The sequence below is a fragment of the Myotis brandtii genome, unplaced genomic scaffold, assembly GCF_000412655.1.
Source record: "Myotis brandtii unplaced genomic scaffold, ASM41265v1 scaffold157, whole genome shotgun sequence".
NCBI lineage: Eukaryota > Metazoa > Chordata > Mammalia > Chiroptera > Vespertilionidae > Myotis > Myotis brandtii.
Genome location: NW_005355708.1, coordinates 3345909 through 3359855, shown reverse-complemented (window position 1 = coordinate 3359855; position 13947 = coordinate 3345909). Strand labels below are relative to the sequence as shown.

General features: G+C 38.3%; 1 protein-coding gene across 1 annotated transcript in view; it reads right to left on the bottom strand.

The window, feature by feature from the left end:
- Positions 1-13947, bottom strand: part of ABCA9 (ATP-binding cassette, sub-family A (ABC1), member 9) — a 52011-nt gene that overhangs the window by 37053 nt on the left and 1011 nt on the right. The window contains 6 exon segments of the mRNA XM_005861819.2: positions 402-628; positions 1324-1427; positions 3244-3408; positions 5778-5985; positions 7959-8060; positions 9442-9539. Coding sequence (XP_005861881.1) covers positions 402-628; positions 1324-1427; positions 3244-3408; positions 5778-5985; positions 7959-8060; positions 9442-9447 — 812 coding nt within the window. The 5' untranslated portion in view covers positions 9448-9539.

The window sequence follows — 13947 nt, the reverse complement described above, 5'->3', positions numbered from 1 at the left end:
TATATATATATAAAATAAGTATATATATAAGTATATATACATACATATGTATGTGTGTGTGTGTATATATATATATATACCAGTATGTGTGTGTATATACACACACACACACACACACACACACACACACACACATCCACCCCATATATGGTAACTAGTGATCAAGAGTCATCATTTGTATTGGTTAGTGATTTGGGTTTCAGCAAGCTATAGAATTAGACTTTCTTTAATTCAGTGAAGTATCATTTACCAAGCCTATAAGTCCATCTACTTCACTTATTTATCGTACACTACCTTATGGAAGCCATCAAGTCTAAACATGATACTTTATAGGCCTAGGGAGTCCAAATAACTCACTCTGCTTATGTATGCTATGTGACAGACTGTAGCCATGTAATTACCAGAATGCTAACTCTTGAAGTCCCATCATGGTCATCAATGACTTAATGTATTGTCTTTCTTTGGCAACGTTGACTGATACATAGTAGATGAATGTAGAAAAAGAAATAATGCAGAAGAAAATGAAAATATCGGTCCCAACCCCTGCTTGGGCAACAAAGGGTAATATCTTCATATTTAAACCAGTGACTGACATGAGCTCTTCCATCACCGAGTGATTTGTTGTGATCTAAAGAAAGATATCAATGAACACATTGTTATATGAAGCTGATTATAACCTCATGCATTTCCTCTCAATGATAAGAAATTATGTGCATTCCACTTTTAAATGCATATGCCTATCACGATCTGTCCCCAGGTAGTTCCTGCCACCCTCCAGTTTTTGTCTCGATTCCTTAGAACATCTTTCTATCATCTTCACTAGACAAAATTCTACTCAATCTCAACGTCTCAGCTGAAATGTCATTTCAATTAGTAGGTTCTCTCTGATATTGCAGAGTATCTTGTTTCATTGTTTGACTAGTACACCATTTATAATCTCATGACAGAATCTAAACTCTTATCATGAACCATATATCTATTTCTCCCCCCTATTATTCAGTATCCCTGGAGAAAAGTAACTGTGTTCTACTTATTTCCTGATCCTCAGGGCTTAGTGTAATGGTTTATATACAGTCTTGCACCACAAAAATACATGTTGGTTAATGACAGACTGTATATACAACAGTGGTCCCATTGTCTAGTGACACAACTATCCTAATATCATAGTGCACAGTGGCCCATGACTGCACAGTACTTGTCCAGTACATTGTGCCCAATAAATGAAGTGAATAAATCAATTGAATAAGATAGGATCATCCATAAGATAACCATCCAACAAAACTTAACTTACAATGCCATTTATTTCTTCAACTTAATACTCACTTCTATGATAGCAGCATTAATGGCAGCTTGAAAAGCTATAAAGCCTTTTTTCCAGAACAATGAACCTTCACAGGCAACATTTTCATTTGATGTTTGACAATGAGCTTTAGGAAAAGAAGAACGAAACATAAACAGTTATGATGGGATGGGGCAATCTTGGTGATAGGAAAAATGAAGACTTCAAATATTCCAAAATGCACTCCAAGTTCACAATAATATAGCGTATGGTAGGGCTTTTTGCAAGTAAGGTTTGCAGGGTACACCCAGAGAATATGCTTTGTTCATGTGAACATCAGTTCTCAACAATTTTTCACTCAATCTTATAATTCTCTCCATTACCCAAGAATATTTTGTTGAGCTTTGTTGAGCCAAGACTATTCTGTGGCTTGTGCCAAAGAAGCACTAAATTTTTTAAAAGTTTGGTAATCATTGAGCAAGAGCCTTTTCTTGCAATTTTATTTAGGACTAACACAGGAATGCAGTCATGTGCCATATTACTATATTGGGTAAACAATGGAACACATATAATGAAGTTGAAAAATTCTTATAGTCTAGGACAGCTGTGGGCAAACTACGGCCCGCGGGCCAGATATGGCCCGTTTGAAATAAAAAAAACAAAAAAAAAAAAGACCGTACCCTTTTGTGTAATGATGTTTACTTTGAATTTATATTAGTTCACACAAACACTCCATCCATGCTTTTGTTCCGGCCCTCCGGTCCAGTTTAAGAACCCATTGTGGCCCTCGAGTCAAAAAGTTTGCCCACCCCTGGGCTAGGACCTGACTACTTAGTCAGGGCACTGACCTCTTTTCCCTTAGATCAGCGGTTCTCAACCTGTGGGTCGAGACCCCTTTGGGGGTCAAACGACCCTTTCACAGGGGTCCCCTAAGACCATCAGAAAACACATATATAATTACACATTGTTTTTGTGATTAATCACTATGCTTTAATTATGTTCAATTTGTAACAAGGAAATTGGGGGTCACCACAACATGAGGAACTGTATTAAAGGGTCACGGCATTAGGAAGGTTGAGAACCACTGCCTTAGATTGTCAAATGAAAAAATGATAATGCCAACACAACAATAGCTGCCCAGTGTGAGTGAATCCAAATTATACCTATTTTTTGTCAGTTCAGCAAAAAAATGTATTTTTTTGGTATGCTTCAGAATTTTAGTTTATGTCTACCATAAGATGAAAAGGCTTAAAATCGCTGGCCTAGAGACATCATAGCCATTATGACATTATGCTTTTCTCAAGTGTTTGTGGTGATGTTGTTGTAAATAAACCTACTGCAACTATGTACAGCCCATAATACTTGATAATGGCAATAAAGGACCATGTTTCTGCTTTATGTTTTTACTAACTATATGTTTTATCATTATTTTAGAGTGTACTCTTTCTACTTACATAAAAAAAAAGTTGGCTGTAAAGCAGTATGCCAGGTTATGCCAACAGCAGCTCATCGAATATCTCATGTTTACCGCATCTCTGGATTGCATCATTTTCTCTTGTGCTCGATTTAATCTCATGTTGTTTTGCACAGTAACATGCTGTACAGGTTAGAGGTCGTAGTCTATACTATATGCAAACAGCCTAGGCATGTAGTAGGCTGTACCATTTAGGTTTGTGTGAGTGCACTCTGTGATGTTTGCATGACAATGAAATCATCTCATGATGCAATTCTCAGAAAGTATCCCTCTCGTTAAGCAGCGCATAACTGAAACAGCAAATATAATTTCTTAATAAGACAATACACTTAAGAACGCATGCTTTTTTTTTTTAACAGGAATGAATCTCATTATGTTCAGAAATTAAAAGTCTGGATATGTTGTGATACTTCTGCTCTCACATATGCTTCCTTTTGACTAATGACAACAGTAAAAAAAAAAAGAAGTATTTTTCTAATGGGAAAGTTACCTGAATGGTCTCTGTATTCCTTCATCTTGGGGATTCTACCTCCCCAGACAAACTTTAAATGATATGAGAAGTTATCATCAAAGATGACTCTCACTGCATCTATAGAATAGTTTAAATTCAATGCATTCATGCTTTCCTCATCAGGCCACCCCGTGATTGTCCTTCCTGCGGGTGAAAGAGGGGAAAAGGTAAGGAAGATCTCTACGTGGTCCAAAGACAGCACACCACACACAATCATGTTGAAGGTCTTACTTGCATTCACGTCATCTCCTCACTAAATGAGAGAGTCACTTGGTGTGTGTGTGGGGGGCGGGGGGGGGTTCCAACGCTCTAGATAAACTCAGAAGTGCTGTGTGGCAATCGCTTCTATCACAGATTGTGCCTTTCCAAATGAAATATAACGTGTCCTCCAAAAGGTATACACACTTTATAGCTGATAGCTCAATTGATTTTTTTTTCTTTTCAGATTTAACTTATTGGAATTAATGATCATTCAAAGTGTGTATACTTTTTTGGGGGACACCCTTTAACCAATACTTTAAAGAAATACCAATGTATACATTTAAACTGATGTGCATACAGACCTGTCTAAAGTTGAAATATATATTACAATTATAAATATGTTCTATAATTATACTATACAGGGCCAGGCAAAAGTAGGTTTACAGTTGTGAGTACACGAAACACAGTTTATTCTTGTATTATTGATTATTAATGATTGTATTATTTTCCATACAAACAACTGTAAACCTATTTTCATCCCACCCTGTATACCTCCATTTGACAATGGTGTCAATATGGCTAAACTTCAAAGACAGAATAAAATTGTTCAATTTGGGGAGTGTTTTCCCAAGAGACTTTGTTTATTCTAAAATATGCAATGTAAATGAGTGCCTTTTACGGACCAAACCCAGGCCATTTAACCCACTGTCTGGAATCTGTTGAATGCAAACGCCTGTTATAATTCAACATGTTCCACTGTCCTCTGTGCTTCCTGCCATCTGGCAGCTGGACCAGATATTTAATTGGACCCAGGTCCAATCCTTTGGGCCAGGCTACAGGTGGTGGTGTATTCTTTCATTAGTGTCATAATTGCTGAGTGTCTTGCTTTTTGTGATATGAGCAGCCATTGACACTCAGTGCCCAGATCCACTAGAAATTTCGAAACGATGATGTTCTATTTCCATCATTTGTTTTCCATTTACTAGAATATGTTTATAAAACAGTACTTTCCAGCATCTGTTTGATTAGCCAATAGTACAGTTCACATAGGATAAATGCTGGCATTTCCCCTTTATTTACAAATGTTCCTAACAACTGATTTCCTATCATCTTCCAAGGGCAAACATTTTTTTTTCTTTTTACATCATGATGAAAGCATGCATTTAAATATACATTGGATAAGTTTCAAATCATTGCGCTATTCTTGTTGAAGCTTAACATATGCCAGCTTTGACCCAGGAGGGGGTCTCTTGAAGTTGACTGCTGAGTTTTTCTGACATAATCTATTTGTTCTCAAAGGTTTCCTAACTTTCTGGAAGGTCAAGAGTCCTCCCCTTATAACTTTCTTGTCCCAGATCTCTGCATCTCCTTTCTTCCCGTACCAAGACTCCTATGTTTCAAGGACTCAGGGGTGAGAGAATTAGACTATTCCATAATTACTTATTTGGTATATCCCACATGACATATATAACAGCCTCAGAATAACATTCTAAAACTACAGCACCAACCTAATTACTAAAAATGGTTTTAATCATTCTCAAATCGGCCCTCTCTTTGCAGTGGTTACTGGCTCTTTCTTAGGGGATTCTCATTCTCTTCTCGGGCCCATTAGATACCCTACAGCAGTGATGGCGAACCTTTTGAGCTTGGCGTGTCAGCATTTTGAAAAACCCTAACTTAACTCTGGTGCCATGTCACATATAGAAATTTTTTGATATTTGCAACCATAGTAAAACAAAGACATATTTTTGATATTTATTTTATATACTTAAATGCCATTTAACAAAGAAAAATCAACCAAAAAAATGAGTTTGCGTGTCACCTCTGACATGCGTGTCATAGGTTCGCCATCACGGCCCTACAGCAAGCCTTGTGGCTGGTAGGGCTTCTTCCCCCTTCACTTATATCTGGAGGCCAAAGGAAATACCTTTTCACCTATTTTGTTGTGAACACTGTCCATGCTTTCTTGGTTTTGCTGTCTAATTTCTCTCTCAATTTTTATGCATTTCAAGAGATTAACAAACCATGCTGTCACCATTGATCAATCTTTATGGAATCTTCTCACAAACATACATTTGAATAACCCTGGACTACCTCATTTTAATATGGACTATAAAAAGGAAAACCCACTTAATATAGGAGAGTAGTAAATACAGTAAGAAAATCTCCTTGATATCAGAAAGGAATATGCATTAATGTTGTGAATTAAATCTAGAAACTTAAACATTTAACACAGTTTATCAAAAGAATTTTAAAATGAATTTGTGTATTTTGCCAACATGAAATTTACCGTGAATTTCTGGAGCACGTACCTTTCATAAATGGGACTGATGCTACTTTGCTCATGATCTCCTGGGTAGTTTTGGATTTGGGTGCAAATGCAATAACGTAATTAGAATCATTAAAATGATCTACACGCCCCAGATATATTGCAGGCACTTGAGGAAAGTTATCAGTGTAATGTATACTGGAAGAAAACAGGTATGCAAATAACACCAGGAGAAATGAGAAAAACCATTCCTGCACAGCAACAAGAGAAGATGGAGCAAATCAGTAGCTATTCAACCACAGATAGATCATTCCCAAACAAATTTAAACACTTAAATTTTTATGTAGCTCAGATTCCATTTTTCCTCTCTCCCAGTCTTGAACTCTCCCAAATTTCTTGTCTTCTAATCTGCCCGTTTTGAAATGTGCACATCATCTATCAAGATGGAGTTGTAGCATCCATCCTATAAAATAAAAGCCTAATATGCTAAGTGTCCGGTCGTCCCTTCAACCAATTAAAGCATAATATGCTAATGATATGTTAAAGCTGCTCAACTGCTCCCTTTGATGTGCATTGACCACCAGGGGACTAGTTGCTATGACATGCACTGACCACTAGGCGGGGGAAGACCCTCCAACTGGTAGGTTAGCTTGCTGCTAGGATCTGGCTGATCAGGACTGAGCTAGATGGGCCAGACATGTCCTGGAAGCCCTCCTGCAGCCCCTCCCCAGCTGGCCAACCTCTGCGTCCCTCCCTGGCCCCAATCATGCACCAGTGGGGTCCCTTGGGCTGGCCTGCATCCTTTCACAATCCAGGACCCCCCAGGGAATGTTGAAGAGCCAGTTTCAGCCTGACCCCATAGGCCAGGCCAGGGACCCCACTGGTGCATGAATTTTTACACCGGGCCTCTGGTTCCAATTATAATTGAGAATCTAAGTTTATCATACTTCAATGCAAGTTTTAAAGGCTAGATTGCTTCATGAATGGCCTAATGATTTATAGTCATGTGGAAACCCAAGTGTCAATGATAAAGAAATATTAGGTGGCATGAAATAGAGAACTAGCCATCAACAAGAGCAAGGTCATATTTTTATCATCTGCTACCTGTATGTGCAAAAAATAGTTCCAAAATATTGCTTATTAAAGACAGATCTTAAAAGTCTTTGTCATTGCAACAATATTCTGGAATTGGAGATGCAACAGAATGCATGTGAAGTCCTGTGTTAAGAACACACTTTAATATTTAGTTTTAATTCTAAACACATGTCCCTTAAAAGACAATATTCACCATATGTTCTTATTTCAGCTATGTGTGTTGGCCTATATCTACCCTAATCTATCTAGTCAGGTAGATAAATTAACAGATACAGTGCTTATATGAATAATTAAAATGATGATAGCAAAAACATCTATCTAGAGTAGCATCTAACTTTTATGTTCATATGATCCTTACTCCATGCAGGAATGTTATAGACCTTATTCTTGCCAATTGAAGTATTCAATACATATTGGTTGAAAGAACACACACATACACACAATGTCTATAAGATCAAATATTAATATATCATCCCTTAATCTATGGATATTTTATGAGTGATTTTTAATGTATTTAATATATTTTTCTAAATTTACTGAATTTTCTACACAAAGTACATCTAATCATTCTTATAATTAGAAGAAAATAAATACTATCCTAATAGAAGCAAAAGTTCAAAATGCACTTTCCCTCTTAGTTGTATATATACCCATTATTTCTTTCCAATTGACATCATCTGTATCCATAATACAACCCTTTGGAAGTGCTACACTTTGTCTTTTGAATGCTTTTTTAAAACTTCATCTTGATTTCTGGATTAATTCTGGATTAAATGTTGCCTGTTTCTTTTACTTTAACCCTAAACTTCTGTACCTATGCCTTCATGAGTTTCAAATGAGTTTAGATGCTAAGAATTGTTATCTCTGCAGTGTAAAGATGTGGCGTTATTTTTCATGGAGTTTCTAAATATGAATTACTTTTCAAATGCCTTAAGACATATAATAATAATATTTTTAAAGGAATCTTATTTGAAATAAGAGCAAAGTCCAGAACTTTAAAAAAGTCAGTCTGTTAGAAATAGAATCTATCTGAAACATTAAATAATGAAGACACAGTATTTGTGCTGCCTGATCAAATACTTTTTCCTCTTCTATATATGAGAACAAACACATAGACTCTGAACCATACCAAGAAGGTTTCTCTCTTCATCCTCCATTTTTTAAGAAAATTCTTGCAGAGAAGGGCCCATGTTTGCTGACCCACGCTGATGTGCCTCTTGCTCATTCTGACCTGTTTATTTAAAAATTAGGAAGTAAATGTAAAGGTGTGAAATAGGGAACACTGTGCAATCAAGCTGAAAAGAAATATAACAGCTGTTTCCAAGTGCTTGCATAGCAAATAAGGGAGATGAAAAGCTCAAAGACAGACAGAGGGATGTTCATGTGCAGTGTTGAAAGAAATCACAATTTCCAAAATGATTAGACATAATTTGTATTGACTCCTCATGGACTGACAAAAATTAGAGAGTTTCATAGAGTCAAGTTTTCTCCCCACAACCTTGCACTGTTCAGCTTTCTAACGGGGACACAGGAACTTTAAGTACTGCTGGTGGGAGTATAGACTCACACAGCCATTTGAGTGATTCATTCCCAATTCCTTACTACTGCCATCAGTCAATTCAACTGCGGGGTACAAGTGCCCGGGAAATTGTCACAGGAGCCCTCAAGGGGACCTCTACGAAGATGCTCTTCATAATGTGCACTATGGTGACATGGTGTTGTGAAACAAATTTTAATCAATACAGTCCATAAAGCATGTAGGGTTCAGAAGCAATGGGTTGGTATCCACGTAGCAACATAAAGAGATCTTTAAAAAAACATGCTGCCATTTTTTTTAAAAGTAAGACAATGTTGAGAGTTATATCACAACATCATTTATATTAATTAGCACTTCATGCCGTATACATTTTCCAGGAATATCCAGGAACTAAAGGATGGTTATCAAGTACAATGAAAAGGTTATCTATGGCAGTGGGAAGTGGAAATAGAGTTTGGGTATAAAGTGGGACCTGTAAATTTAAGGAAATAAATAACCAAAACAAGATAAGGGCTTTGTTTGAACCAATCATGCTGTGTGCCATGAAATCAAAAGTATGATTAATTAGTTCTTTATCCAACTTTTATAAGTAAAGTTCAAAAAAGTTCCATGCCAACCATTAAATGAGAAAACAACAGCAACAAAATCCAAAAGCAAGTAGATAAAAATTCTCGTGAAATTTCAGAGAATTTCAGATTGTTCATTATGGCTGGAACGAAGAGAGATTGGAAGTAGTTTGAACATAGGATATTGGAAAGAAAATAATATCTAACTTCTAATGATGGTTTATATGTTCCAGGTAGTTCTAAGCATTTATAAGAATTAATCAGTGTAATCCTCACAGTAAACCTTTGGGATAGACCTTATTATTCTCCCCATTTTACAGATGAAGAAGATAAGGCACAGAGAGGCAAAGTGACTCTCCACACTCAGCTTAAAGGTGACACAACCAGGGCTTGAACCCAGAGGGTCAAGTTCTGGAGCCCTCACTCTGAACCAACTGCCGTGCTGTGGTAGAAGTTCATCTGGGGAGTGTGTGGATCAGGGGTCACTTCCATGCAAGATCAGATTCTACCAGCATCCCAACTGGCGGTGAGGAGCTCTAGGAGGGATCCACTCAGGCGTTTATCCACAGACTTCAGTTTGCGCAGTTGTTATCGGAAGCCCCAAATGCTGGAACATAAAAAAAGGCAGATTACCCTCAAAGGCAAGGAAAATATATACTATTTAAAAAGAAAACTGTATTACAATAAACAGAAGAAAAATGTAAAATCTTCCATTTAATGACCATAATGAAATTCAAGAAGAAAGTCAAAAAGGAATTAAAAGCAAATATCATACTAAATATTCCCCCTAAAGTCATCAAGACCGTAACATCTTCCATGATACAAAGAATTTGCAATCCTTCCAATTTTTCAAAAAAATTCAAACATATTTGAAAATGATAAGATTAAAAATATCTAAAATGAGGGAAAAAACAATAAAAAGTAAAGTATTAGGTGAAGTGATATCCAAAAGAAAAATAAAGAAAATACAATTGCAAAAAGTATGTATTGTAAAAAATACATTGTAAAAAATAAAATGGAAATAATTTTTCAAGGTAGTGGGAAGACATGCATATTTTCCTAAAGGCTCTTTTAAGAACCAAATATAATGACAAGGAAATATAAAAAATAATATGTTTGAAATTAAAGGATAAAAGAAAGAATCCATAAAGAATCAAGTTGACAGGATAGGAATGGGGTAGTTCAGGAGGAAGTAAACAGTTTGTAATGGAATAAAAATAAGCCTAATATCTGTGAAGTGGAATTGAAAAAGCAATTTGCTCAATTTCCCTTAGAGCAGTGGTTCTCAACCTGTGGTCGCGACCCCTTTGGGGGTCGAATGACCCTTTCACAGGGGTCCCCTAAGACCATCGGAAAACACATATATAATTACATATTGTTTTTGTGATTAAACACTATGCTTTAATTATGTTCAATTTGTAACAATGAAATTGGGGGTCACCACAACATGAGGACCTGTATTAAAGGGTCGCGCATTAGGAAGGTTGAGAACCACTGCCTTAGAGAAACCTACCAAAATAGACAAAACTAAAGAACACTGAAGAAAATCTATTTGCAATAAAACTAGATTATGATTTAACCCCATACCATGCTTCGATTCTTACAAAGTAGATGGTCCAGTTTTATTGCCAGTAGAAAAGAGCACCCCAAATAACCATCAGGTCTGTGAAACATATAAACCTCAGCCTTGCATATTCAGCCATGCATATGAATGGAGAGGTGGGAGGCGGCAATAAGGATGGGGGTGAACTGACAAGGGATACACGGATCAGATGAATTTGCACTAGGAGGTTCTTGAACTGGAAATGCATCCTAGGCAATATAGGCATAATTATTTGCAGGCATCTATGTTGCTCTGCTGTTGTCAGTAGAAGACAATTACCCAATCCCTTCTTTTTATGGGTTCAACCTTGGCCTTGGGGCTAATCCACATAAGTGCTTGGACTTGCAGGAAGAGATAACTAGCCTTCAGGCTTACCACAGATCCACCATTGGGTCTGACTGTCCATTTCCAACACGGGGGCCAAGTCCTCAGCAACTCTTTATAGAGCTGTTTGCAGAGAGCATTCTAATTCTAGTCTAGAACCTATATAACCACAAAAATTCAGAGCCTATCTGTCTAATGCAGTGGTTCTCAACCTTCTGGCCCTTTAAATACAGTTCCTCATATTGTGACCCAACCACAAAATTATTTTCGTTGCTACTTCATAACTGTAATGTTGCTACTGTTATGAATCGTAATGTAAACATCTGATATGCAGGATGGTCTTAGGCGACCCCTGTGAAAGGGTCGTTCGACTGCCAAAGGGGTCGCGACCCACAGGTTGAGAACCGCTGGTCTAATGGCTATTCACTGATCACTTCAAACCTAATGAAGGCAGCAGAATTCAGATATGACACTCTACCTGGTTAGCAGCGGTGGAATGTCATTATTTACATGGTCATCTTAGTGCAGCCCAAGAACCAGAAGTATATTTCCCAGAATGAGCTACATAATTGCCTTGCAGAGGGCATATCTCATAAAAAGACTCTGAGACTTGTAGAGTGTGAACACCCATGAATTATCTTAGTTGATAAAGAAAACGTAAGACCTAATCTTAGTTAACAAACCCAACATTTTAAGAGGGGGAATTGGCTCAGGAAATGTTACAAGGACTGTGCTTGGAGCACAAGGCTATTTGGCCAATGAAACATGCGTTTTCAAGGTAGTGGCAGCCTCCTTTGGTGCCGTATTTAAGGAGGATGGCAATCCCAGGGTCGCTATTGTCTCTTCCCTCACTTTACAAATGAGCTTGCTCTTGGCTGTTAGGTTCAAGGACTAAAATCCTGATCTTGCCCATGCTGCCCCCTGCTTGTATTCAAGAGGCAATTCAAATGGGAAGATCACCACTCCAGGAAGCCCTGGGGAAAGGGGGCCTGTGAATGCCAGAGGTAGAGCCTAATTACGTTTTATTGCTGGGAAGAATGTGCTATTGCTGTCTAAGTCTGAAAGGCAAGGACTGATGGAGGAGAACTTTAAAGGCTAGATTGCTTCACGCTGATGTGTCTCTTGCTCATTCTGACCTGTTTATTTAAAAATTAGGAAGTAGCCATAACTGGTTTGGCTCAGTGGATAGAGCCTCAGCCTGCGGACTGAAAGGTCCCAGGTTCGATTCTGGTCAAGGGCATGTAACTTGGTTGCGGGCACATCTCCAGTAGGGAGTGTGCAGTAGGCAGCTGATCGATGTTTCTAACTCTCTATCTCTCTCCCTTCCTCTCTGTAAAAAATCAATAAAATATGTATTTTTTTTAAAAAATTAGGAAGTAAAGGTAAAGGTGTGAAATAGGGAACACTGTGCAATCAAGCTGAAAAGAAATATAACAGCTGTTTCCAAGTGCTTGCATAGCAAATAAGGGAGATGAAAAGCTCAAAGACAGACAGAGGGATGTTCATGTGCAGTGTTGAAAGAAATCACAATTTTCAAAATGATTACACATAATTTGTATTGACTCCTCATGGACTGACAAGCTTGCATGGAATAATGGTCCCGTTCTAGTCCTGGAATTTGTGCCATGGCAAAGGAGAATTAAGGTGTGGAGTAAGATGGGAGTAGGTCTGCTAAGCCACTGACTTGAAATCAGGGAGGTAATCATGGATTATCGGGGCGGGCCCAATGTCATCACAAGGGTCCTTAACCGTAGACGAAGGATGCAATCCACTGCTGGCTTTGAAGACGGAGGGAAAAGGGCATGAGCCAGGCAATGGGACAGCCGCTAAGTTTTAACAGCAGGAAAATAGATCCTTCCCTATGTCCTCCAGCAAGGAATGCAGCCCTGCCAACACCTCACTGTAGTCCAGTGTGACTCACCGCACGCGTCTTACCTCCCCAACTCTGAGATGATAAATCTGCCTTGTTCGACCCCATTAGGTATATGGTCATTTGAAAAAGAAAACAGATACAGGAGCATGAAAGGAGGACCGGGCACAAGACGGGAAGAAATCCTGACAGTCTAAGGCCAGCGCGTGGGACCTTGAGAACATTATGCTGAGTGAAATAAGTCAGACAGAAAATGCTAAGAACCGTATGGTTTCACTCACATGTGGGATATAAAACTGAAACTTATGAACACAAACAGCAGTGTGGTGGTTGCCAGGGGGAGAGGGGTGGGCGGAGAAAGGGGTCCTAATATGAGGTGACAGGAGATTTGACTTTGGGTGGTGGGCACATGGTGCTCTATACAGATTTTGTAACTTAGAAATCCACACGTGGAACCTATATGTTCATGTTGACCAATGTCACCCCAATAAAATTTAATAATAATAATTTTTAAAAAAGAGCATGAGGACAGAAATAGTTGCTGGAGGTTCCTTCTACGAAGTGCTGTTTGTGGAACACAGGAGGGCATGCGTTTATGTTTAACAATTGTCTGGGAATGAACAGGATTCGGGAGCCACGGGGATGAGCTCCTGATATTACTGCACCGGGGCAGGCGACAACAGCCGAGAGGACGCCCCTGACACCGACAGCAGCAGCTCAGATCGGGGCATCACTGTCGTGGTAAACCACGGTATCAAAGGGTTAAATATATTGCCGATTCTTTCTTCCTGTGGTTAGTGCATGTGCTGACAATTATTTATGAATAAAAGAATAATGGACATGATCTAAGTGTCATCATTTGGCTCTTTGTCTCTCACTGTTAACACTATTTCCCCCCCCCCCCCCCCGCCCCCCGCAACACCTCCTGATGTAAATGCCAGAAAAAAAAAATACAACTCACCATATAGTAGCACAAAACATCTAACTAGCTTAAATTGCTCCCAAAATCGTGTGATCTAGAAAGAATAACTTGGCTACAAAAACCCAGTCACTTCCTGCCAGAATTCCTCGTATTTAGAGCATCAATGCATTGCACAATACATCAGATCGAAATTCTTATGTATTTAGCATGATCCACAAAGGTCCATCAAAACATTGCCCTGAGTTTTCTTGATGAAAATATTCTCAAGCCAGTTAACACAATTCAAAACTCTGAAA